The sequence below is a fragment of the Typopeltis vanoorti genome, chromosome 9, assembly GCF_054136105.1.
Source record: "Typopeltis vanoorti isolate ZY-2024b chromosome 9, IOZ_Tvanoo_1.0, whole genome shotgun sequence".
NCBI classification, from domain to species: domain Eukaryota; kingdom Metazoa; phylum Arthropoda; class Arachnida; order Uropygi; family Thelyphonidae; genus Typopeltis; species Typopeltis vanoorti.
In genome coordinates this window covers 115,713,062-115,737,800 of record NC_143557.1, presented here as the reverse complement: position 1 = coordinate 115,737,800, position 24,739 = coordinate 115,713,062, and the positions used below count along the sequence as shown (strand labels likewise).

The window sequence follows — 24,739 nt, the reverse complement described above, 5'->3', positions numbered from 1 at the left end:
CAAAAGTTCCAACAAGTAAGTTCCAACCTTGTGCTCTTAAGAAATCCAGAGAAAAGTATAAGAAAGCAAAGTACTATATAAAATTAGCTAAATAAAAGTCATGGGAAAACTTTGGTAAGAACATTGAAAATAAATATCAGGATGGTAGTAAAACATTCTGGAGGCTATTGAAAGAGTATGGTAAAAAGAATTAAAGATAATAATGTGGACATGAAAACTGAGGATAGATAATCTTGATGTGTGGGGTAATTACTTTGAAAGTTGCTAAAAGAAATGAGCTGTGACAGCATGCTGGTAGAAGACACTCAACAGGAATGCCATCTGGAATATACATCTGTATACCTGAAGTAGAAAAAGCTATCACAAACCTGAAATGTGGAAAGGCAGATGGAATAGATGATATTCAACCAGAAATGCTAACATTTCTGGTTGTATATATAAAAGTTTTACAGTGGCTACACTACATAATTCAGATGGTCTGGTCAGGGGGTCGAATTCCAAATGACTAGAGTAGAGCACTCATAGTACTCATTTATAAAAAAAAAAAAAAAAAAAAAGGGAATAAAGCTGAATGTAAAAATTAAAAAGGAATTTCTCTACTGAGAGTTCTTGGTAAGATTTATGCAAGTATTCTTGAGAAACAGCTGAGAAAAATTGTGGAAAAAAAGCTTGGAGAAGAACAAGCTGGATTCAAGTCAAACACAAGTTGTCAGGATCAGATTTTCACTTTAAGACAAATAGTTGAGAAATCAAGAGAATATACCAAGTATCTGTATTTAAATTTTGTATATATATCTGGAAAAGGCAATGTGCCAAGAGAAAAGCTGTTCCAAATGCTCCAGTTATATGGTGTAAATGGGACATTATATCAAGCAATACATAGTCTCTATTTGAGTTGTAAATCAGCAGTTAGAATTAAAGGAGGTACAGAAAGACAGTCTGATGTTAAGTCAAGTGTGTACATTATCTCCACTGTTATTCATCATTGATATGGATCACATCATGAAAGAAAGCAGTATTAAACCTTATATCAAGACTGGAGATGTTGGTATTAGCTCTTTACTTTATGCAGATGATATTATACTCCTAAATAAATCCAGGATAAGTCTACAGGATTCCCTGACCAAATTTAATAACTGCTGTAATAAATTTGGTATGAAAATCAGCATTAAAAAGACAATGAAAATAGGCAGAAACATTCAAACCTCAACTGCATTGTGAATGAAGAACCTATAGAATAAGTAAAATATTTCAGCTAGTTAGGCACAGCACAATTTTTGGTGAAGGCAACAAATTAAATTTGGAAATTGACAGCAGAATTAGTAAACTTGGTATGGCAGGAAGTCAAGTGAATAAATTTATATGGAATGAGAGAGAGAGAGAGATTGGTCAAAACACTAAACTAGCTGTATACAAGAGTGTTCAAACAAATTTTAACTTATGGATTTGAGAGTCCTGAGAAAGATTAGGGGACTGAACAGATGGCATCAATGGCAGTATCACATTAAAAACGAGGCTATTAGGAAAGAACGTGACATTGTTAGCAATGAGGATGTGTTATCAGAACTAATCTTGGGTGGTATGGCCACTGAAAAAGAATGGGAGAGAAGAGATTAGCTAAACAAGTATTCTTTGCCTGGATGGCAGGAAAAAGACCCAGAGGAAGACCAAGATATAGGTGGATTGATATAGTAAAAAAGTGCATTAGAATACAGAAATAAAAGATCTGATAATATTGAAATGTTGACAGATACAGGCTAATCTGGAGGAAAATTGTTGACAGGAAGTTAGTAATAATGTAACTTTTCATGTATTACTATCATAAGATCCTGTACATTCCCTGAGGATATATGCCAGGAATTTGATTTTGATGATTACATCATATAAGCCCTTGAATATTCATGAATAGACATGAATATTCAAGGAATCCCATTCCTTAAATATTCATGTCCAGTTCCTTTTTATTATTTCATTTTTTTTTTTTTAAACATTATACCATTGAAGCCATCAATCCACTTCTGAATTTATTTAAAACATCATTTTAAATACTGCTGTTAAATGGCTTACATGATTTACTTGTTCCACAGTCTGTCAGTGAGAATAGCATTGATATTTTCTTGTTTGTTCATGATCTTTTTAATGTCAAATATTTTAAAGCATTTTGTTTTAATTTGGTTAAAGAGACTTGAAGGCTCATTCGCAGAGAGTAAAGAACTGAATAAAGAACTTTCAGTTGTGATATTAAAGTTCAATGTTTCCATCATACAACTCATACAGATTATTATTATTATGTGACACCTCCAGGGAGTCCAAAGACTCATCGAGGGAGGGCACCTACTCCACAACTCTCCATCTCCACCACTCAATTCACCAACTACAACAAATTGCAACTACAATCATCATCATCTAAACCAATGCCATCTATTACCCACCACCACTGCTTGTATTTTCACAGACAATCACAAACATCCATGCCCACAGCATGATTCAAACCCACAGCCTTTTGGCTGGAGAGCAGATACACTAACCACTTAGCCAACCAGGCCAGCAGATAATAAACAACAGTGGGAAAATGCATAATTTTATCTTATTATTGCAGGCAGTGAGACCCAAACTATCACTGCAATATCTATTGTACCTCTCATTGAAACATACAAAGCACTCACAACTGACTGAAGCAACTCATTCACCATTCTCCAAGAGAAAAATCTAGTCCTCATGTCCATGCTAACCACACACACACACACACACACACAACTTTCAAGGATGACCTCTTGTTCTGTCCCCTCTAGTCAAGTGCTGAAACATTTCCCTTGCATACAATCCTACTAAATCCTTTAAGTAACTTAACTGTTTCTAATTATATCACCTCCTTTTTACCTATCAACCAATTTTTCAATCCACAAATCCTCAATCTATTGTCATAGGAAGCATTCCCCAGGCCACTCACCATCTTGGTCATTCACCTGTGGATCTTCTCCACCTAACTGGTAAATGGTAATTAGCTTATATAATTAACAACGCATATAAAGGATATTAATTTAAGGCAACTTTAATGAATAACTTCGATATTTCGGCACCGTCACGTTGCCATCTTCAGGAACATAAAAATATGGTATGTGCACACAGGCACTAACAAAAGCAAACGAGGAAGAAGGCAAGAAACTAATATTGTTCCTAAAGTCCTAATGGTGCCCTCTGGCGGGCTAATTTGGTTGTCATGGCCGTTGGGCTGAAGTTCTCATAATGTAATCTCCCAAATTTGGGATAGTTTCATGCACCCAAATTTGTTGAGGTTTGGAACGTTTTTTAGAGCTGTTGATGAATCCTTGAATAATCTTTCATACTTAAACTTGCTGCGGTGTATTATTTTAGTTTTCTTCCAACAAATTCTATGGTGGGTATCTAAGGCATGGTCTGCCAGCCCAGAGTGGCTGTACTGGTGAAACCGGATGTAGTCTTTGCGTTCTGAAATCCTGATATTTGCTGTCCTGCCTGTTTGGCCAAAGTAGGACAATTTGCAGCTGCAAGGGACCTGCTATACACCAGGTAGGTCTAGGGGAAGTGGTTGGTCTTTGGTAGAGCAGATAAGGGATGCCAACTTTTTATATAGTCTATAACAAGAAGTCAGGTCATATTTTTTTGAGGATATTGGTTATTTTCTCAGAGGTGCCCTGGATGTAGGGGATGGTGATAGATTTGGTGTAATTTTTATTGTGGAGGGGGGGGTTGTGGTTTACTGGTTTTAGTATTTTTTGGGGGTTATAGCCATTGGCTAAGAAAGTGCTGAGGATGTGGTTTAGTTCAGTGGTTAGGGCATCGTCATCCAGATTAATTTTGCCCTGTTATATAGTGTTTTTATAACCCCATATTGTTGTGGGGGGGGGGGGGATTGCTGGTGAAAGTATCTGCCAGTATGGGTGGGTTTTCTGTAAACAGAGAAAACCAAAGATCCATCAAGCTGGTGAGTGATTAAAGTGTATAGGAAGAGGAGGGTGTTGTTTTTCTCTTTTTCTAAGGTGAACTGGACATTGGGGTGTTGGTTGTTTAAGTGTGTTAGGAAGGAGTGGAGTGTATCTGAGCCATGTGGCCAAATAGCAAACATATCATCCATGTATCGAAGCCAAATAGTGGGTTTTTGTGGGGCGTAGTTTAAGGCTTCAAAGATCTCCATAAAGAAATTGGTGAACTCATGGATGCCCCCTCTATCTGTTTGTAGAATTTTCCTTGCCAAACGAAATAGCCCGAGTTCATTGTGAACTGAAATAGGGCTGAGATATTGGGAGGAAACTTGGCTTGGATGAGTTCTAGGGTTCTTTGAGTGGGATATTAGTGAATAGGGAGGAGACGTCAAAACTGACCATTATGTCAGTGTGTTGGAGTGAGAAGTTTTCTATACTGGCTTTAAAGTGGGCTGAGTTTTTTATGTGTGATGGTGTGTTGCCAGTATAGTGTGTGAGCGTTTTGGCTAAATATTTGGCTAATGTATATGTGGAGGAATCAATGCCATCCACTATGGAATGTAATGGCACATTTTGTTTATGTATTTTTGGGAGTCCATATAATTGGGGGGGGGGGGTCTAGAGTTATAAGGTTTTAGTTTGTTAGTGACTTCCACAGGCCAAGAAGTGACTTTCTTAAGGAGTCTGTGGAGAGTTCTAATCTGAGAGCTGGTAGGATTATATTCAATAGGGAAGTAGTTAGTACGGTCTAGTACTAAAGTACTAAAGCATTAAGCTTACCTTTGTAGTCCTTTTGATTGAGCACCACAGTGGCGTTTCCCTTATCTGCTTTGGTGATTACTATTTTTTTTATTTTTCTTCATTTCTAGTAGAGCTGCATATTCGTCTTTGGATAAGTTGGTTTTTGGAGGTTTTGCTTTGGTGAGAACACTGGCTACATCCAGTCTGACGTTGTTGGCAATATGGTTAGGAAGGTTGCGAATCCCACGTTCTATTTGGATCATGATTTCCTCGGCAGGTATTCTTTTAGGAGCTAGGGCAAAATTGTGGCCACGTGAAAGTGCGGTGAGTGCTTCAGGCTTTAAAACTACGGACGACCACAGTGTTGAGTGGTGGCTGTGGTAAGGAAGTAGAATTCTTTATCAGGTTTTCGTATTTTTTCAAGTACGAAAATACGCTACGTATTTTTTCGAATTCTTTTCTTGTCAAAGTGCATATGACGTCATAAAGAATTGTCCAAAGATCATGGCCGAGCATGTCTGAATGATTTTCTCCACCGCTTCCTCATTGAAGTTCTATCAATGGTACACAGCTTGTAATCTATAGTTTGACCACAGATGAGAGAACTCTTGACACTTCTATGCAATGCAGAAGAAGGTGAATCCATTCTGATAAGGTAATCAATCTGTCTTGTGGGATGAGTTTGTTTAGTATTATATGTTGGAAAATTAGCTTTTCTTTTATGAACATTCTAGTTTTTAAAGTGGTAACTTTTTTGCTTATATAACAGTTGGAAAATTTTACACATAGTATTAACAAAATTTTTTAAAAAGCTATAGAATAAAAAAAAATATTAAGCAAAATTTATTTTTAAGTAAGTTTCCTATAAAAAATAATTATACAGAAATTGTTTCTGTAGAATATTCTCTAAAATTATAGTTGAGAGAACAGATACTTTAATGTCTTAATTATTTATTAAGATTAATTAGATTAATTATTTATGACTTATTGTGACTAACAAAACCATACATAAAAAATTAAAAAAAAAATCTTTATCAAATCCTTTTAATCTTCAGTCATCTGAATCAGTGTCCAAATCATCATCACTTTCACTTACATTAAATCACCTTGAAGCTAAATCCAACAAAAACAGTGTCATCAATATTCCACCTGTACAATGCAGAGGCGAATCGACAACTCAACCTTTCTTTCTGTGGAAAAATGGTAGAACACGAGCCTCACCCAAAACACCTTGGGGTGAGCCTAGACAGAAGCGTAACCTATAAAAGGCACATCATCAACCTCTCCAATAAAATTAAAACCCCTAATAATATCATTTCAAGGCTTGCTGGAACAACCTGGGGTTATCGTGCAGGTCCTAAGGTCGTCTGCACTAGCCCTTGTATTCTCTGCAGCAGAATATTGTGCCCCTGTCTGGGGACATTATAGACACCCAGCTAAACTCTACCATGCGCACAATTAGTGGGACAGTAAGAAGCACCATCTCTCTCCTAGCTGCCTGTTCTATCTAACATTGCTCCACCACACATACGGAGAAGACAAGCCTCGATTAAGGAATTTAATAAAGCAGTGAGCAACCCACTCTTGCCCCTACATCAGACTCTCATAAGAACCCACCTAGTCTATGCCTCAAATCTAGAAAGCCTCTCTGGTCCATGGACGAACTCTCTTCAGCTGCACTGCCATCAATATCTGACATATGGAGAAAACACTGGTCCAACAATCTACCAACAAACGGCTTTCTGGTAGACGATCCCTGTGCTCCGCAGCCTGGTTTTGATCTTCCTAGGAAGATTTGATCATCAATAAACAGGATCAGAACTAGTCAGGGAAGATGTGGCTACCTTCTACATAAATGGGGGCTGTCAGATCACCCTTATTGTGATTGCTCTCCCTTGGCTCAGACGATTACTCATATTGTGTATGACTGCCCAAGGTGCTAATTTCATGGTGGTGGTGGCATACAGGACTTCCACAAAGTGACGGATGAGGCCTTAAATTGGCTTTCCAGCCTGGACCTTGACCTGTAGTTGGTGTGGCATGGTTATGGAGGAAACAGAAGATCAAGGTCCCGTCTCACCACGAAGACGTCATGGTATCAACAGAACTCCTCCTCATGTTAGAAGATGATGTAATGTGAAATGGGCCCCCTCTAATGAATCAAGTTTTCTCACACAAGACACAACTGCTCTCTAATTAAACCTAGGATACAGCTACATTTATGTTGTAGAGTGTTGTGAGAACATGCAGCCTTGTCATACTTGTTACAGTAGGACGATAATTGCCCCTGGCTTGATCATGACAAGTTATTTTTGCTTTATTTAAAAAAAAAAAGACTTAGAAAGCTGGTTGTTTTTTATGTAATGAACTTTTATATGTTAAGTTTTCATCATTTGTTGCTGGAAATTGTGATTGTACTCTTCACTTACCAGTTTCATGTAGCTGGTAATAAATAAAGCATAAATAAATAAATAAATTAAATCACCAAATCTTCGTATAATTCTGTCTCTATCCCAATACATATTTTCTAATGAGGCAACATGAGAGCAATATTTTCTCCAGTTTTCAACTGTAATACTTTTAATTTCCTGTTCTGAAATTTTAAAAGTTTCGACATATCAATATTCCCAGTTACATTGTGATGACGAATGAAATTCTTCACTTCTGGCCAAACATACTTAATAGCATAAATATCAAAATATAGTGGTAGTTTCAAAGCTAGGAATGCATACTCTTTGAGCATCATGTTGAATTTAAATAGTTTAGTTTTGGGCAAGTTTCTATTGACCAAGTTGAGCAATTCAATTTTTCGAATATCTGGGGAATGAGAAATATGATTTGCAGAGAACCAATCCATAATGACTTGCTTCCTATTACAACAATTTGGAACTTTGCTTAATTGGATGGAGTGATATGGAGCATTATCAATTATAATCATCACATTTTTAGGAAGGCCTGGAATCAGTTTTTCTTCTTACTTTTTGAAGATCGTAGAATTCATTTGCCCGTGGTAATCTCCAATTGTTGAATTGGCTTTGTAAAGTAAATTTGAATTAGGTAAAAACCCATTTCTTCACCTGCACACAAAATTATTATAAAGTATGGGGCATTTCTGGTTTGTAACACTCCATATTCTTTAGATTGCCAACATTTTCCAAAATGTTAAATTACTGTCAATCCAAGCTTAATCTAGATACATAATCGGTCTTTTCTCCTCTCTGAAACATTATATTGCTCTCAAATACTGCATTCTAGTAAACTATGTCACTTCGCTCCATGATGATTCCCTTTATTCTGCGACTTTTTGAAACAAAATCAGATTTCATGAAGTATTTTCCTTAAAGTTTCTCTTTTACAAGGAGAATTAATTTTTTTCTTTCAGCACAGGAATCAATTTATGAACAGTTGATTCTGTACGAATTCTTTTAACAGTCAACTCCAACATGCCTGCAATTTCACTTGCACGTTTTGTGGGCCGAGCAATTGGAACAAGGAGACTGCCTTTTAATGATACCTTTTTGCAGAATTATGCAATATTCTTTTGCAAGCACTACTGGAAGATTTAACACCAGTACTGGATCCATCATATAATAAATAATATGGAAAAAAATCAGTGCAAAAAAAGTGCCAACAAAACTCAAGCTGGTACAGCAACAGACAAGAAAGCATGTGATTTCACGTATTAGTGATGAATCGCACATCACTTTTATCCTTTCTCCCCTTCAACATGAATTGACTATTCTTGGCACTCTGCCAGGTACGATTTTCTCGACTGTGGGCAGACTGTATTTATCCCAAAAAATGCATAGCTTTATATTTCTTCACATTAAACTGACACCCAATATCTTTTGACCATACTAACAGCCTATTTAAATCACCCTGCAAGCTCTCCACATTATTTTGATTAACTATTACTCTAATCTTGCATCAGCAAACAACTAAAAATTTCATTTCAGGCTATTTCCTATATCATTTATGTACAAATTAGACAGTAGTGATCTTAGCACTGAACCTTGCAGTACAGCGCTAGTAACTAGCTTTTGCCTGGATTCTATTCCTCTGTATATCACGTTTTGATATTTGTCCTGCATGCACCCTCTTATCCTCATAACCAGTGTAATGTTGAAAGTTTTTCTACTTGGTTACACTATAAATTAAAGATGCCAAGAATCATTCTTGGTTTCATCCTTTATCTTTAATTTATAGTATAACCAAGTGGAAAAACTTTCAACATCTGTCTCTAATCCAGAGTATTTTAGTAATAAGGCATGACACCTTTTGGCTATTTGTATATGAAAATATGACTTTTGCATTACTTCAAACCTTGGTATCATTTCTGAGTCTAGCTCCCACTGATGTGCTTTTGTGCAGAAGTGGTCACTGTGCTGAGATATGAGTGACTCTGTTAAGGGGTGGATGAGCCTACCATTGGGCAGAGCTACCACCGGGGATTCCTCTCTATGGCAGGTTGGGCCTGTGACTGAGTGGAACCACAGCTGAGTAAAATGATCCTTGGAGGCACACACAATTGCTGAGTTTAGAGTGATTTGGGGAATCACCTGAGTTTTTGGAGACATCCTTTCGCTTATATAGTGAAGCACGTCTTGGTAGTTACGCTAAGCATTATGGCCCTTCCCATAATGCTTAGCATTATACATGTCCATAAGGATATGAGCTTTGCATTATGCGATATTAAGGCAATTAATGTGAAGTCATTAGCCTCTATATACAAGTAGCCAGTCATGAAGTTACTTCATGTGCAAACTCTGTTTGCTTATACAGGGTGTTTCAAAAAGAATGACCCGATTTCAAATAATTATATTTAATAATGAAAATGTGATACAGTTACAAAATAAATTACCAAGTATGAAGTAAGGCCTAAAGTTTCACTCACCACAATTACAAATGCTCAAGATGCATTCATTTGTGGTTCGTGATTGCAGAGATATACAATTTTCAAATCAGGACATTCTTTTTGAAACACCCTGTACTTGGATAAAGGATGAAACCAAGAATATAATTTCTTAGCATCTTTAATTTAAACCAGTGTCATATCCATCCCCATTTGTTCTAATTTGCATAACAAACTGCCATGTGGTATTCTGTCAAATGCCTTTGTGAAATCCAGCAAAATCATCATGTAACCATTTCCTTTAACTAACTCAGCTGGTACTCTATTATAAAACATTAGTAAATTATTAAGGCATGACTTACCCTTCACACAGTATCATATCATTATCCACCCATTCTTGTATTCTCTAAAGCTACATTTTCATTGAGATTCTGAAATATCCTAAAAACCTCCAATTCATCCAACTCTTCCCACATCAGTGTCTGTCACATATGTTACAGCAGTAATCTCACTTGGATGATATATACTTGCAAAATGGTCACTCAGCAACTCAACTATTTTATCTGCTTCTGTCACCTTGTGATCATCATCACTCACAAAGGTAAATCTTCCATAGTCAGTCATTCTTCCTCTTACTTGCTACATAACGAAAGAACTCTTAGGGATTTCCTTTGGCCTGCTTGGCTAGAATCGTCTCAATCTAATTTTGCTTTTATTGCCATGCTGGTCACCTTTCTCTTTATATACTCTCCATAGCATTTTCTTCTTCTTCTGTAGCTCACACTTAATGATACTCATCCATCTAACTCCTACCTGATTAACCTTCCTTACCTCAGGTATACAATTTATTTTGTTCTCATATGATCCTGTGAGTTAAAATTAAAATAAGTTATACATTATATAAATAACAGTTAAAATCTAAGCATTGCTATACCATGCAATGATTAAGTTTATGCTACAGTTCATGGATAACAGCTTGCTACTTATTTGGATGTTGTAGTCTTCATAATTATTATTATTTGACACCTCCAGGGAGTCCAAAGACTCATCGAGGGAGAGCGTGCCAACAGCATCGAACAATTGGTCCCCTTCCAACTACTAACCGCGCTCAAACTTACTTAACTGAGCCATTAGTAGCAGAGGCTCTACCAATCGACCAACCTTTGCCGGCAAATAATGTAGCTAGCCAGCCTGTTGGCGAGTGGTCAGTGTATCTGCTCTCTAGCGAAAAGGCTGCGGGTTTGAATCCCACCATAGGCATGAATGTTTGTGATTGTCTTTGAAAATACTAGTGGTGCTGGTGGGTGGCAGATAGTGTTGGTGTAGTTGTGGTTCGTTGTAGAGTAGATGTCCTCCCTCGATGAGTCTTTGGGCTCTCTGGAGGTGTTATCTAATAATTATATGTTGGCCTGGTTGGCCAAGTGGGTAGCATATCCACTCTCCAGCCAAAAGGCTGCAGGTTCGAATCCCACCATGGATGTTTGTGATTGTTTGTAGAAATACCAGTGTTGGTCGGTGGTAGATGGTGTAGTTGGTGACTGAATGGTGGAGATGAAGTTGTAGAGTAGGTGCCCTCCCTTGATGAATCCTTGGACTCCCTGGAGCTGTCAAATAATAACCAAAACCAGTTAATAATATCTATACATGAATCCTGCATATGTGAAGAAAATGTCATGTGGATTCTAAGAGTTAGAACATTAGAACATAGCCATTTCCAATGATGATGGGAAAAAAACAAACAAACAAACAAAAAAAAAAAACTAAGAGCTGCTTTACACTAAAGATATCAGAAATGGTTACAACATTGGCTCATTATAAAGAACGTCACAAAGTTTGGCAAACACCAGATTGATCTATATCAAGTAATATAACTTGCCTATATTACAGAAAAATATGACAGATAATTAACATATGTTTAAAGAACTACAGAATTAAAAGACTTTCATACCAATGAAATAGTCTTCCATTCTTAGATCTGCAAAACTTCCACATACTGATGAAGAAACCCGACATGAAAATTGCACACAGTGAATACCTTATCTATGTGGCATTTGCTAGAAAGACTATAAATTCTAGGTGGCAAACACATCAAAAGACTTTGAATAAGATCAGAACTAGCTTTCTATATTATTATACAGGCATTTCAATGAAATTTGGAGACTCACTGTGTAGGTTATTGTAAACCTACAAAGCACTCATATGACTATAAGTGACAAAAGCAAAAAAAAAATCTAGCCTTCATAATCTTTACTAACTACTCTTTGAATTTCAAGGAAGATGTTTATAGAAGCAGCACACATCTGTTGATCTAATAAAAGCAATTATGCTAAATAATTAAAGACTTTTATCATGAATAATTTAGTATAATGATCTTTAATCATAAATAATAAAATAAACACAGTATAGTAAACATCACTATAAACAATGTACTAAACAGTCCTGATCAAGCCTCCTTAGGTAGAATATGATGCTAAAAACAATTATCTACAGCAAACTATCCACTATAATATGTTTGCGAGGCACTATGAGATTGCTATTGCGACAATCCTTATTCATTCAGCATCCAACTAGTACATAACAGTGTGAACACAATCAGGTCTAGAAAATTTACATGACACACTCCATATCCAGTATTTAGTTATGAATAAATAGTGCTAACAGCCATAGCTACATTTAACAATTAAGTTGAAGAATCCACAATGCTACAGCTTATAACTATTACTATTACAAGATACCACTTACCATTATTTAAACACTTTGAAGGAATTACAGAAGCTACAATTTTCAGGATATGGGAAAGATGGTCAAATACCTACAAGTTTTATAAAAAAAAAATGTTTTTTTTACAAAAATCTTTCCTACAGTATATTCTTTATAAATCATTTATGGTAAAATTTCAATGTCATGAACATCACATATGATGGGAAGTCTTTATGAATGTTTACATATCATAGTCAGGGCAATACTGTAAATATAGAAATTTTTTGGTTGTGATGAAAGCATTTCATTAATATCTTCTTATTGGTAATTTTCTTTGGATTCTGAATGATTAATTTTTTTTGTAGTATTAGTCATTTTACAATTCTTAATTAAAAATTAAAGTCAATGCTAAGTAATGGAATCACATTTAATAAACAAAATTGTTTATTTTTGATTTATTTATTCGAGCATTTGTCCATGCTGTGCAAATGACAGCTCTCTATCTTTTCACAGCTATTCTCCTGAAGGAGGAGAACAATGACTAATGAATCAATTTTTTTCATTCTTGGGATAATGTGCTTTCAACTCCAACTTTTACTGGTTAGCATAAACGTTAGGATAATAATAAATGTATTTCTTTCCTATCTTTATTGTGATGTTTTATGCATAAATTCAGTCTGCAGTAATTAGCTTGTTTAGTCATTCTATTGTAAATCAAATTTTGCACTTTACATATGGACTGAAACCAACTGGATGATTTTTTTTTTTTTTTTTTTTAAAGGAGATAATAATAAAATAATGGAGTGGGGTTTGAAATTTAATGTGAATAAATGCAAGTACGTGTGATTCAGTAATGAATACACAGATTTGGGCATCAGTTCAGGAATGATATTAGTCAAACAACTAGTAAAACCCAGGAGACTATAGGATTAATTAAAAGAAGCTTCACTTCTAGGAGAAAAATAGTAAGGATATGCTACCATGCCATCCAGATGCAAAAAGGTAAGTCGAAGGAAATAATTGTCTTGATTGGTACAAATGATTGAGAGGCAGGACGTAAAGGAGTTGTTAGAAGAAGCGAAACTGAAGAGCGAGAAGGTGAAGATTGTAAGTCTCCTACCACGCTATGATAGAGATGAACTGAGGAAGAGGGTATTGATAGCCAATGAGTCTATATGTAGATTGTGCAAAAGAATGATGTAGAATGTGTGGATCTGTGGTCTCCTCTGTCTGATGGAAAGAAGGATTTGTACAATGCTGATGGACTGCACCTAAACAGTTCTGGTGTTAGGTATCTAGAGAAAGCTTTGTTCACTGAGCAAGCTGAAATGCAAATTCAGGGTGGAAGCAAGTGAGTTTGTGTGAAGGCACCCATGAAGTAAACGAGTGTGAGAATGACCAAGTGAGGAATCTAGCCTCCTGAGCAAAAATATTGAATAGGGAAGGTGGGTGGGGGACTAAAGAGATGCTGCAGTTTCCATATGCTAATGCTAGAAGTATTAGGAACAAGAGGAAGGAGTTTTTGGTATTGGTTAGTGCAACCTCACCAAAAGTTATAGGCATTAGTGAGACTTGGCTAACAGCAGATGATGTAGTTGCAGGGATTGAATGTGAAGGGTTTAGTATTTTGAGAGAAGATAGATTGGGGGGGGGGGGAGAGTAGGAGTACTGCTGATGATAGCAGCTGAATTGCAGCCAAAAAGAATGGGAGACAGGCAGGAGGGTGGTTGTTCATTTGAAACAATCTGGTGTGAAATTAAGGCTAGTAAGACAAAATATACAGTCGGTTGTTGCCAGGGAGTTCCACAGATTATCTGGAAGACATGCATTGGCAAACTAGTACAAGTACAGGTCTAGTGATTATTATGGGGGAGAGACTTCAACTATGGAGATACAGACTGGAAGGAAGAAAGATCACATGGCAGGAAGGAAATAGAATTTATACACCTGCTAAGAGATAATTATTTAAAGCAGCATGCAATGGAAGGGACTAGGGGTGAGAGAGTACTGGACCTGGTCATAGGATCAGAAGAGCTATCCATAAATCCAAGGTTACGGATAGCTCTTCTCAAGGTGACCACATTGCCTCCAATGTGGTCACCTTGAGACCATATTGGAGGCAATGAAGGGAAATCGTGAAAAGTGGTCTTGATTTGGGAAATTGTAAAACATGAGGAATATTCTATCAAGAAGGGGTATTTGTGGAACTACAAAACAGGTAGTTATGACATGCTTAGGAAGAAACCTAAATCTTTACCATGACATAAAACACTTCAGAGTAAGGATGTTAGTAGTGAATGGGATATAGTTAAGGGTCATTGAACCATACTGAACTCTGTTAGGCAAATTGGAACAAACGGGGATAAATATGACACTGGTTAAGTGTATAAGAGGGGTGGCTGCTGGACAGATATCAAAATATGGTATATGGAGGGGTAGAACTGAGGAGAAAACAGGTGACTAGTGGTGTACTGTAAAGTTCAGTACTGGGACCATTGTTATTTTAATTTGTACATAAATGATATAGGAAATAACTGGAAAGGAAATATTCAGTTGTTTGCTGAATCTAGAGAAAGCAGCATTAAATTGTATACCAGGATAAGGAGGGTTAATCGAGTGGTGGTTAGATGGATGAGTAATATCATTAAGCACAAGATGCAGAATAAAGAAAATGCTGTGGAGGGTATATGAATGCCTATGGATGATTAACTTTAACGAGTGACAATGATCACGTGGAGACAGAAGTGGATAAAACAGTTGAGTTACTCAGTGACCACTTTGCAAGGGTTTAACATCCTAGTGAGGTTACTGCCTTAATATGTGACAGACACTGATGAGGGAAGAGAGGTGGATGAATTGGAGGTTCTTTGGATATTGCAGAATCCCAATATAAATACAGCTGTGGGATTAGATGAGATATCAGCTAGGGTTTTGTGAGAATGTGCAAGGGAACAGGGAGTACTTTTTACTAGGCTTTTTAATTTAAGCCACGGCTCTGGTAGAGTTCCAAGGGAGTGGGGAGTGGAAAGAAGGCAAAATAATTTTCTTGCATGAGAGGTTCTAAGACTACAGTAGCAAATTACAGACCAACCGTATCTCAGGTGTGATGGAAAACATACCAGAAAAATTGATCAAAAAGAGAATTCACGGATGGGTAGATGATAAAAATATGATACTGTAAGAGGATCAACATGCTTTGTGAAGGATTGGTCATGCCTTAGTAAATTACTAACTTTTTATAATAAAGTAACAGATTAGTTGGATAAAGGAAATGGCCACAAGATGATTTTGCAAAGGCATTTGGCAGAATACCATATAGAGCTCTGTTAGGCAAATTAGAACAAATGGGGATAAATATGACACTTGTTAAGTGGACAGTTTGATAACTGCTGGACAGATATCAAAAAGTGGTATATGGAGGGGCAGAAACTGAGGAGAAAACAGGTGACTAGTGGTGTACTGTAAAGTTCAGTGTTGGGACCATTGCTGTTTTAATTTGTACATAAATGATATAGGAAATAACCGGAAAGGAAATATTCAGTTTTTTGCTGATGATGCGAAATTAGGCAGAGAAACAGTTAATTAAGGTGATGTGGAGAACTTGCAGGATGATTTAAATAGGCCATCAGTATGGGAAAAAGTTAATGAGTATCAGTTTAATGTGAAGAAGTGTCAAGTCAAGTCATGCATTTTGGAAAAAATAGATTACAAGCTGTGTATCATGTGTATCTAGATATTTAGGGGTGGTGGTAGTGGTAGACAGAGTTAAAGTTTAGAGGACATATTGCTAAGTAGCCCATAAGATTGTTTGGTTACTGAAGAACACATTCGTAGTAGAAATAAAGAAGTTGATATGCCCACACCTGGATTACTGTTTTCAAGTCTGGGTTCCTGGATTTCTTGGGTATGAGAAAGCAGTGGAGGGGATTCAGAGGCAAGTAACCAAGATGGTGTGAGTGGCTTGTTCCCTATAGAAGGCATGTGGATTATAGAAGTTGGTTGATAGGAGAAAAAGAGAGGATATGTTAGAAACATTTAAATTGCTTAAAGGGTTTTATAGGATAGATGCAGAGGAAATGTTTTAGCACTTGGCTAGAGGGACCAGAAAAAGGGGTTATCCCTGGAAGTTGAATAAAGGTGTGGTTAGCAGGGGTGTGAGGAGCAGATTTTTTGCTCGAAGAGTTGTGAAAGAGGTTGCTAGAGTCATTTGTGAGTGCTTTGTCTATTAATGGGTTCAAGGAAAAATATCATAGATTGTGTCTTCTGCGATGAGTCTTCAGATTCCATGGATGTGCCCGTAATAATACTGTCATACAAGTCTTTATTTGGGCCAATATCGGATAATACTGGCTTATGGCAACCAGTTTGATTCCCCAAAGATTTTCATGGATGTAAAAATTTAAAGTATTCATAGAAGATTGTTGTGTAGGATACCTGCTATTTAATGATATCAGGTTTTCTTACATTTTTAATAAAAAAATTTTAGTGATTGCCAATTTTAAATAAATAAAAGGGAAAGGATAACTTGCAGTTTTATTTTATATATAAACATTTCCTAAATGTATAACGAAATGTATTATTTCTCTATCAGAAATTTCTTTATTAATACTACATATAAGATAAAGTTTTGTATAGTTATGGTTTGTCACAAACTTTTAATTGCAATATTTATATGTAAAAAAAAGGATCCTCTACTTCATTTTTTTCAGTAACTTAAAACTTGAGAGAAGACAATATTGAACTTTCTGACAATGTTTTCATGCCATTAAAGACTGCAGTCTTGTTTACAACAAGCAACATTTGCCCTCAATACCAAGTTGCTTTCTGTGCCAGGCAGTAGTGTGCTTGTGTGACGTTTGTACTTCTGAAGAAGTTGAATTAGTGTAAGAGAATAACAAAACAGTTTTTGTGTTGATTAGAAAGAGAAGATATTCTGAAAAGTTGAATGTTTAGAGGAGAAATATGGTTTAAAGGAATTCTTAAACCAGAAAGGTGCAAAAGAGCATTATGAGTAAAATGAACAGTTATCCCAAAATTAACAGATGAATTTCTTTCGACAGAAGCTAATAAAAGTAATATACAGTTTCTTCAGAAGCAATGGACTTTTTGTACTCAAGATAAACAAGAGGTTTTCAGAAGAAAATGGGAACTTGAAAAACAGGTATGAGCTAATTAAATATATTTTAATGGCCATTCTTGAGAGCAGAAGAAACTGTACTTTATAAGCTTGAAGTTAACTGCTTTTTCTTGTGTATTCTCATCAAATCCTGTGATTCATGAAGACAAGAAATCTTGTGTGGTGTTTATGTCCTTTAAGTCCGATATTAAGTTTGTGGGTCTTTTTTTTTTTTTTTTTATAGGAGACAAGGTTTATTTATAATGGCGATTTGCATATAGTGCTTGCGAAACAAACACTTTACACACACACACAGATAAAGGAATACCATAAATTTACACTAATATTAATTGTTTGTAAATAAAGATATTTTTGAATTTTCTTTGTCTCTCAGTCAATATCTTAAGTTACTATAAAAATATCCTTGATCTGAATCTTGGAGAAAATTTGGAGACAGGGCAAAGTTAATAATAATGGCAAATACCTGTTGGATTTCTGCTCAGGACATGGGCTGGTTATTACTAACACAATGTTCCAACATAAAAATATGCACAAATTCACATGGAGAGAAGATGCAAGGAATAAGAAAAGTCTCATTGACTATGTTATTATTGGTAGAGATGTTTTCTCCCTGGTGCAGGACACCAGAGTGTACAGAGGATTTGAAATTGGAAGTCTACTAATCACTATTTAGTCTTGAGCAGGATAAAACTGAAATTCATATTGAAAAGAAAAACATGTAAGAAAGTTTTAAAGTGATAAAAGTTGAACAGCTCTCAGATGTGAACTGTAGACTAAAATACACAAACATTATTCAAGAAAAAAATGAAAGAGTTTGAGAACAGGAACCAAACCATGGAGATTTAGTGGCAAGCTCTGAAGAAAACACTGATTGATTCAGGAAGAGGGGGCTTGTAGTGAGGTTGTCTGCAAGGATAGAAAAATCAGAACTCCATGGTGGACACAGGAAGTTAAAGAGGCAGTGAAGGAAAAGAAGAAAGCATATCAAAAGTTTCTGGCAAAATAAGTCAGCTTGTGCTCTTAGACAATACAGAGACAGATGTAAGAAAGCTAAACACTGTGTAAAACTAACTAAACAAAAGTCATGGGAAGAACATAAAAAATAAATATCAAGAAGATGGAAAGATATTCTAGAGGTTGCTGAAGAAGCTCAGAAATGGAGTCAAGAGTGCTGTAAAGAAATTAGAGATGATTAGGTGACATGTTAGAAATGCTGATGTATGGTGGTTTAAAAGTCTTACGGTAGCCATGCTGCATAGTTCAGAAGGCCTGGACAGAGAGACGAATTCCCGATGATTGGAGTAGAGCTGCCATAGTACCCATATATAAAAAGGGAAATAAAACTGAATGTGAGAATTACAGAGGTATTTCCCTACTGAGTGTTCCTGGCAAGATCTATGCAAGTATACTTGAGAAACATATTGGTAGAGATGACAGGAAAACGACCCAGAGGGGGTGCTTAAGGGTCAAAGCTGTATAACTGAGAGGAGACCTCCACATAGCCTTTAAAGGAATGCGGAGAACTGACCAGGGCTTCTGACCTAATGTCCAATCCTCACCTTCTCGTGGTGCACCCTGTTGGGTATCTACTTGGATACTGAACGAATGAGGATGGGCTGGCAATTTGGGATTTAGCGACCAAATTGTATTCTATTGGTTAAACCAAAATAAAAAATGATGGTACGACATGACAAAATTTCATGCTGGCTGGGGCATCGCCTGGTTAAAAAAGGCCCCCCCCCCATTGTTTTTGCCAGGGAACAGCAAAAACAATGGGGCAAACATCGAAAACTCAGCTACTGGAACAAATCTGAAAACAAACCCCAACTGAACATCACCAGAGTTAAAGATCGGTACTATCAACGTAAGAAGCCTGAATGGCAAAGAAATGGAGCTAGCTGAGGAATTAGATAAGTACCAGATCGACATAATAGGGGTAACTGAAACAAAAAAGACCAAAACTGGTGAGATCTTTCTGAGCAACATATACAAAATGTTATATTCAGGCAATGACAATCAAAGAAAAGAAGGAGTAGCCATAGTATTCAACACAAATTATGAGGCTAATCTTCTTGAATGGCAGTCAGTCTCAAGTAGAGTAATGTGGGCAAATATGAGAATGGGGAACTGGACAATGAGACTTATTTGTGCCTATGGTCCCACAGAAGGTTCTACTAAGGTAGAAGTGGAGGAATTTTTTGAGGCTTTAGAAAAAGCAACTGACACAATGAAAAATTGATCCTTGTTGGGGATCTAAATAGCAGAGTAGGAAATGATTGTGAGACATACAAAAATATTTTGGGAAAATTTGGAGAAAAGAGCAAAGCAAATAATAATGGCAAATACCTGTTGGATTTCTGCTCAGGACATGGACTGGTTATTACTAACACCATGTTCCAACATAAAAATGTGCACAAATTCACATGGAGAGAAGAGGCTAGGAAAAAGAAAAGTCTCATTGATTATGTTATTGTTGATAGTGATGTTTTCTCCCTGGTGCAGGACACCAGAGTGTACAGAGGATTTGAAATTGGAAGTGATCACTATTTAGTCTTGAGCAGGATAAAATTGAATTTCATATTGAAAAGAATAACATGTAAGAAAGTTTTAAAGCGAATAAAAGTTGAGCAGCTCTCAGATGTGAGCTGTAGACTAAAATACACAAAGATTATTGAAGAAAAAATGAAAGCGTTTGAGAACATTAATCAAACCTTGGAGATTCAGTGGCAAACTCTGAAGAAAACATTGATTGATTCTGCCAGAGAGGCATGTGGTAAGGTTGTCTGTAAGGATAAAAAAATCAGAACTCCCTGGTGGAAACAGGAAGTTAAAGAGGCGGTGAAGGAAAAGAAGAAAGCATACCAAAAGTTCCTGTCAAATAAGTCAGCTTGTGCTCTTAGAGAATATAGAGACAAATGCAAGAATGCTAAACACTGTGTAAAACAAGCTAAACAAAAGTCATGGGAGGACTTTGCCAAGAATATAGAAAATAAATATCAAGAAGGTGGCAAAATATTCTGGAGGTTGTTGAAGAAGCTTAAGAATGGAGGAAAGAGTGCTATAAAAGGAATTAGAAATGATAAAGGTGACATGAAAACGGGAGAAAAAGATATCCTTGAAGTATGGCGTAATTACTTTGAAAAAGTGCTAAATGAAACAAGCAGTGATGACAACACAGTGGTAAAAAACACTGAGCAGGCATGCAGTCAGGAATACATATCCATACTTGAAGTAGAAAAAGCCACCAAAGGCTTGAAAATGTGGAAAGGCAGCAGGAGTAGATGATATTCGACCAGAAATGCTGAAGTATGGTGGTATAAGAGTCTTACAGTGGCTGCACTGCATAGTTCAGAAAGCCTGGACAGAGGGACGATTTCCCGATGATTGGAGTAGAGCTCTCATAGTATCCATATATAAAAAGGGAAATAAAACTGCATGTAAGAATTACAGAGGTATTTCCCTACTGAGTGTTCCTGGCAAGATCTATGCAAGTATACTTGAGAAACAGTTCAGAATAATTGTGGAAGAAAAGCTTTGTGAAGAACAAGCTGGATTCAGGCCAAATAGAGGCTGTCAGGATCAGATCTTCACTTTACGACAAATAGTCGAGAAAGCATGGGAATATAACAGAGATCTGTATTTAAGTTTTGTCGATCTGGAAAAGGCATATGACAAGGTGCCAAGAGAGAAGCTATTCAATACACTGCAGTTATATGGTGTCAATGGGGCATTATATCAAGCAATACTTAGTCTTTATTTGAGTTGTAAGTCAGCAGTTAGAATTGAAGGAAGTACAGGAAGATGGTTTAATGTTAAATCTGGTATGAGACAAGGATGTACATTATCCCCTCTGTTATTCATTATCTATATGGATCACATTATGAAGGAAAGTGGTATTAAACATGATATCAAAATTGGAGATGTTAATGTCAGCTCTTTGCTTTATGCGGATGATGCTATACTTCTAAATAAATCCGCTAGAAGTCTGCAAGATTCTCTGACTAAACTGAATAGCTGTTGTAATAGATATGGTATGAAGGTCAGCAATAAAAAGACAAAGACAATGAAAATAGGCAGAATCATTGAAAATGTCAACTGTGTTGTGAATGGAGAACCTGTGGAACAAGTAAAATATTTCAGCTATTTAGGCACGATTTTTACTGAAGATGGTAAATTAAATACAGAAATAGACAACAGAATTAGCAAAGCTGGTATGGTGGGAAGTCAATTGAATAAATTCATATGGAATCAGAGAGAAATTAGTCGGTACACTAAATTAGCTGTATAGAAGACAGTGTTCAAACCAGTTTTAACTTATAGATCTGAGAGCTGGGTCAGAAGTAAAACATTTGACCAAAGACTAGAGCTGCATATATGAGAGTCCTGAGAAAGATTAGAGGCGTGAACAGATGGCATCAATGGTAATATCATATTAAAAATGAGGATATTAGGAAAGAACTTGACATTGTCAGCATCCAGGAATGCTTTAGCAGAGCTAATCTCAGGCGATATTGGTCACTTAAACAGAATGGATGATTAAAGATTAGCAAAACAAGTGTTCTCTGCCAGGTGGCAGGAAAACAACCCAGAGGAAGACCAAGATATAGGTGGATTGATACGGTACAAAGTGTCTTAGACGATAGAAATATTAATGATGTAATTTTTTTCATGTAGTACTATCATATCCTGTACACCCCCCCCCCCCCTTGAGGGTACATGGCAGGAATTTGATGATGATGATGATGATACTTGAGAAACGGTTGAGAACAATTGTGGAAGAAAATCTTGGTGAAGAACATGCTGGATTCAGGCTAAATAGAGGCTGTCAGGATCAGATCATCACTTTATGACAAATAGTGGAGAAATCATGGGAATATGGCAAAGATTGCTACAGTTATATGGTGTCAATGGGGTATTGTATCAAACAATACTTAGTCTTTATTTGAGTTGTAAGTCAGCAGTTATAATTAAAAGTATAGGAAGATGGTTTAGTGTTAAATCTAGTGTGAGACATGGATGTACATTAATAAATAGTGTTCAAATAATTTTTAACTTATGAATCTGAGAGCTGGGTCAGAAGTAAAACACTTGACCAAAGATTAGAGACCGCATATATGAGAGTCCTGAGAAAGATTACAGGCATAAACAGATGGCAATCAATTGGTAATATCATGTTAAAAACAAGGATATTAGGAAAGAAATTGACATTGTCAGCATCCAGGAATGCATTAGCAGAGCTAATCTCAGGTGGTATGGTCACTTAAACAGAATGGGTGAAGAAAGATTAGCAAAACAAGTGTTCTCTGCCAAGATGACAGGAAAACGACCCAGAAGTAGACCAGGATATAGGTGGATTGATACGGTACAAGGTGCCTTAGACGATAGAAATATAAGATCTGATAATGTTGGAGTCTTGGCAAGTACCTGATTTCGAAGAAAACTGTAGATAGGAAGTTAGTAATGATGTAAATTTTTCATGCAATACTATTATATCCTGTACACCCTTGGGAGTACAAGTCAGGAATTTGATGATGATGGATCTGAATCTGTGATATTAAGTGAATGAACTACTCAGGTGTATACTAATCTGGTATATATAATCAGGGACAAGACATACAGTTGTATTGATGATTGTAATCACTTTGTTGGATAAATAATCAGGTTGATTATAATCTGATGACTTTCAAGAGAGGAGATTTAATTGAAGTTCATAAGTAAGTTCAAATCATATATAAGAACAGATAGAGTTTGCTGAACCAGGGTCTACTAGAGAGTATAATAAGATACCAAAGAAGAGAGTTAAAACAAAAATACAAAGTTATTTTTTTTATTGTTATGGATGAAAATATGTGGAATGGCATTTATTAAAAAGTTAGACAAGCAGCGAATATATGTAGACGATAAGCTGAGTGAATATACACAAGTCAACTCATACATGTGGCACAATGATTAGCCTATCTGGTTCAAATGTGGGGAATATGACCAAATAGATTTGGTCATATTCCCCACAACACTGTCTTAGAAAGTCTCAATGTCAATTTTTAAAATTTTTTTTTTAAATTCTGAGTACTCTGGCATTTCCTTCACAGACATAAAACTAATGTTGAACATATATTTGATAATAATTGTATTCGTATCTAGGTATAAATACGAATTTGAGTAATTTGTGGAGTTCATTCAAGTGACACCTACGATCAGTGTTTTCAAAGGTGTGATATGTCACTAGTGCCATGCTAAATGATTTTAGTTAGTACAAAGACTAACATTCTTCTTTTAATAGTCATGTACAATATTTATTCTAATATATATATATATATATATTGGCAAGAATATATAAGTAGCACATCAAAACCACATAGAGACAGTTGAAAGTATGTTGTATGCAACCATATACTGGTACAGGTAGGCATTCAAAAATCCGGTTACTTCAGATCTCCAGCATGGATTTCGGAGCGCAGATTTTCAAATTTACCGCATTGGCACGCCACTGTTTTCTGTTTATGTTTTGATGGCGTTGTAGTCGATAAGCATTGCAGTAACCTGCTTATTCCTTCTCATTTTATCATTTATTTGCTGCTGCATAGCCCCATTATGGATTCAGCAAAGAAAAGAGGTGGCGTAAAATGTAAACATTGTGCGTTGTCGATCGCAGAGAGAGTGTGGAAGTGCTAAAAAAAACTTGATAGCGGCGTGTCTGTGCGAACCATTTGTGAAACATACGACATTGGCTCTTCAACAGTGTATGATATTAAAAAACAGAAAAAACTGTTGAAATTCTTTTCTGACAGTGTATCAAAAAAGCAAATGTTTGTAAGGAAATCAATGATGGAGAAAAAAAGTTCTCATAACCTGGTTTAATTTTCGTGTAAGTGAAGGTGTGGAAATTTCTGGTGATTTATTAAAGGAACAAGCCAAAATGTTTCATGAAGAGCTGGGATTGCAACACAAGTGTGAATATTCACAAGGTTGGCTGGATCGTTTCAAGTCGCGACTTGGCTTAAAGTTTCGTGTGATGTGTGTGTGTGTGTGTGGGGGGGGGGGAACATTCAGCAGACAAAGATACGGCTAGTGCATATGTGATGAATTTGCAAAGTTAGTTAGTGATGAACATCTAAGTCCTGAACAAGTATACAATGCTGACGAGACTGCCTTGTTTTGGAGATGTATGCCAAAAAGAACTCGAACAACTGAGGATGCAGAATCGCCATTGGGATTTAAAGCTTCAAAGGATCACGTCACGGTAATGTGCTGCGGGTACCCATAGATGTAAGTTGCTCATTATCGGAAAAAGTTTACATCCGAGGGACTTCAAGAGTATGACACAGTTTCCTGTCCATTACTGTGCCA

At 36.4% G+C, this 24,739-nt stretch overlaps 1 protein-coding gene across 1 annotated transcript in view; it reads right to left on the bottom strand.

Annotated features, from left to right (window-relative positions):
- Positions 1-24,739, bottom strand: part of LOC150103443 (importin-4-like) — a 321,740-nt gene that overhangs the window by 3,282 nt on the left and 293,719 nt on the right. The window contains exon 28 of the mRNA XM_090397560.1: positions 12,298-12,367. Coding sequence (XP_090253686.1) covers positions 12,298-12,367 — 70 coding nt within the window. The remainder of the gene's footprint in view (positions 1-12,297; positions 12,368-24,739) is intronic.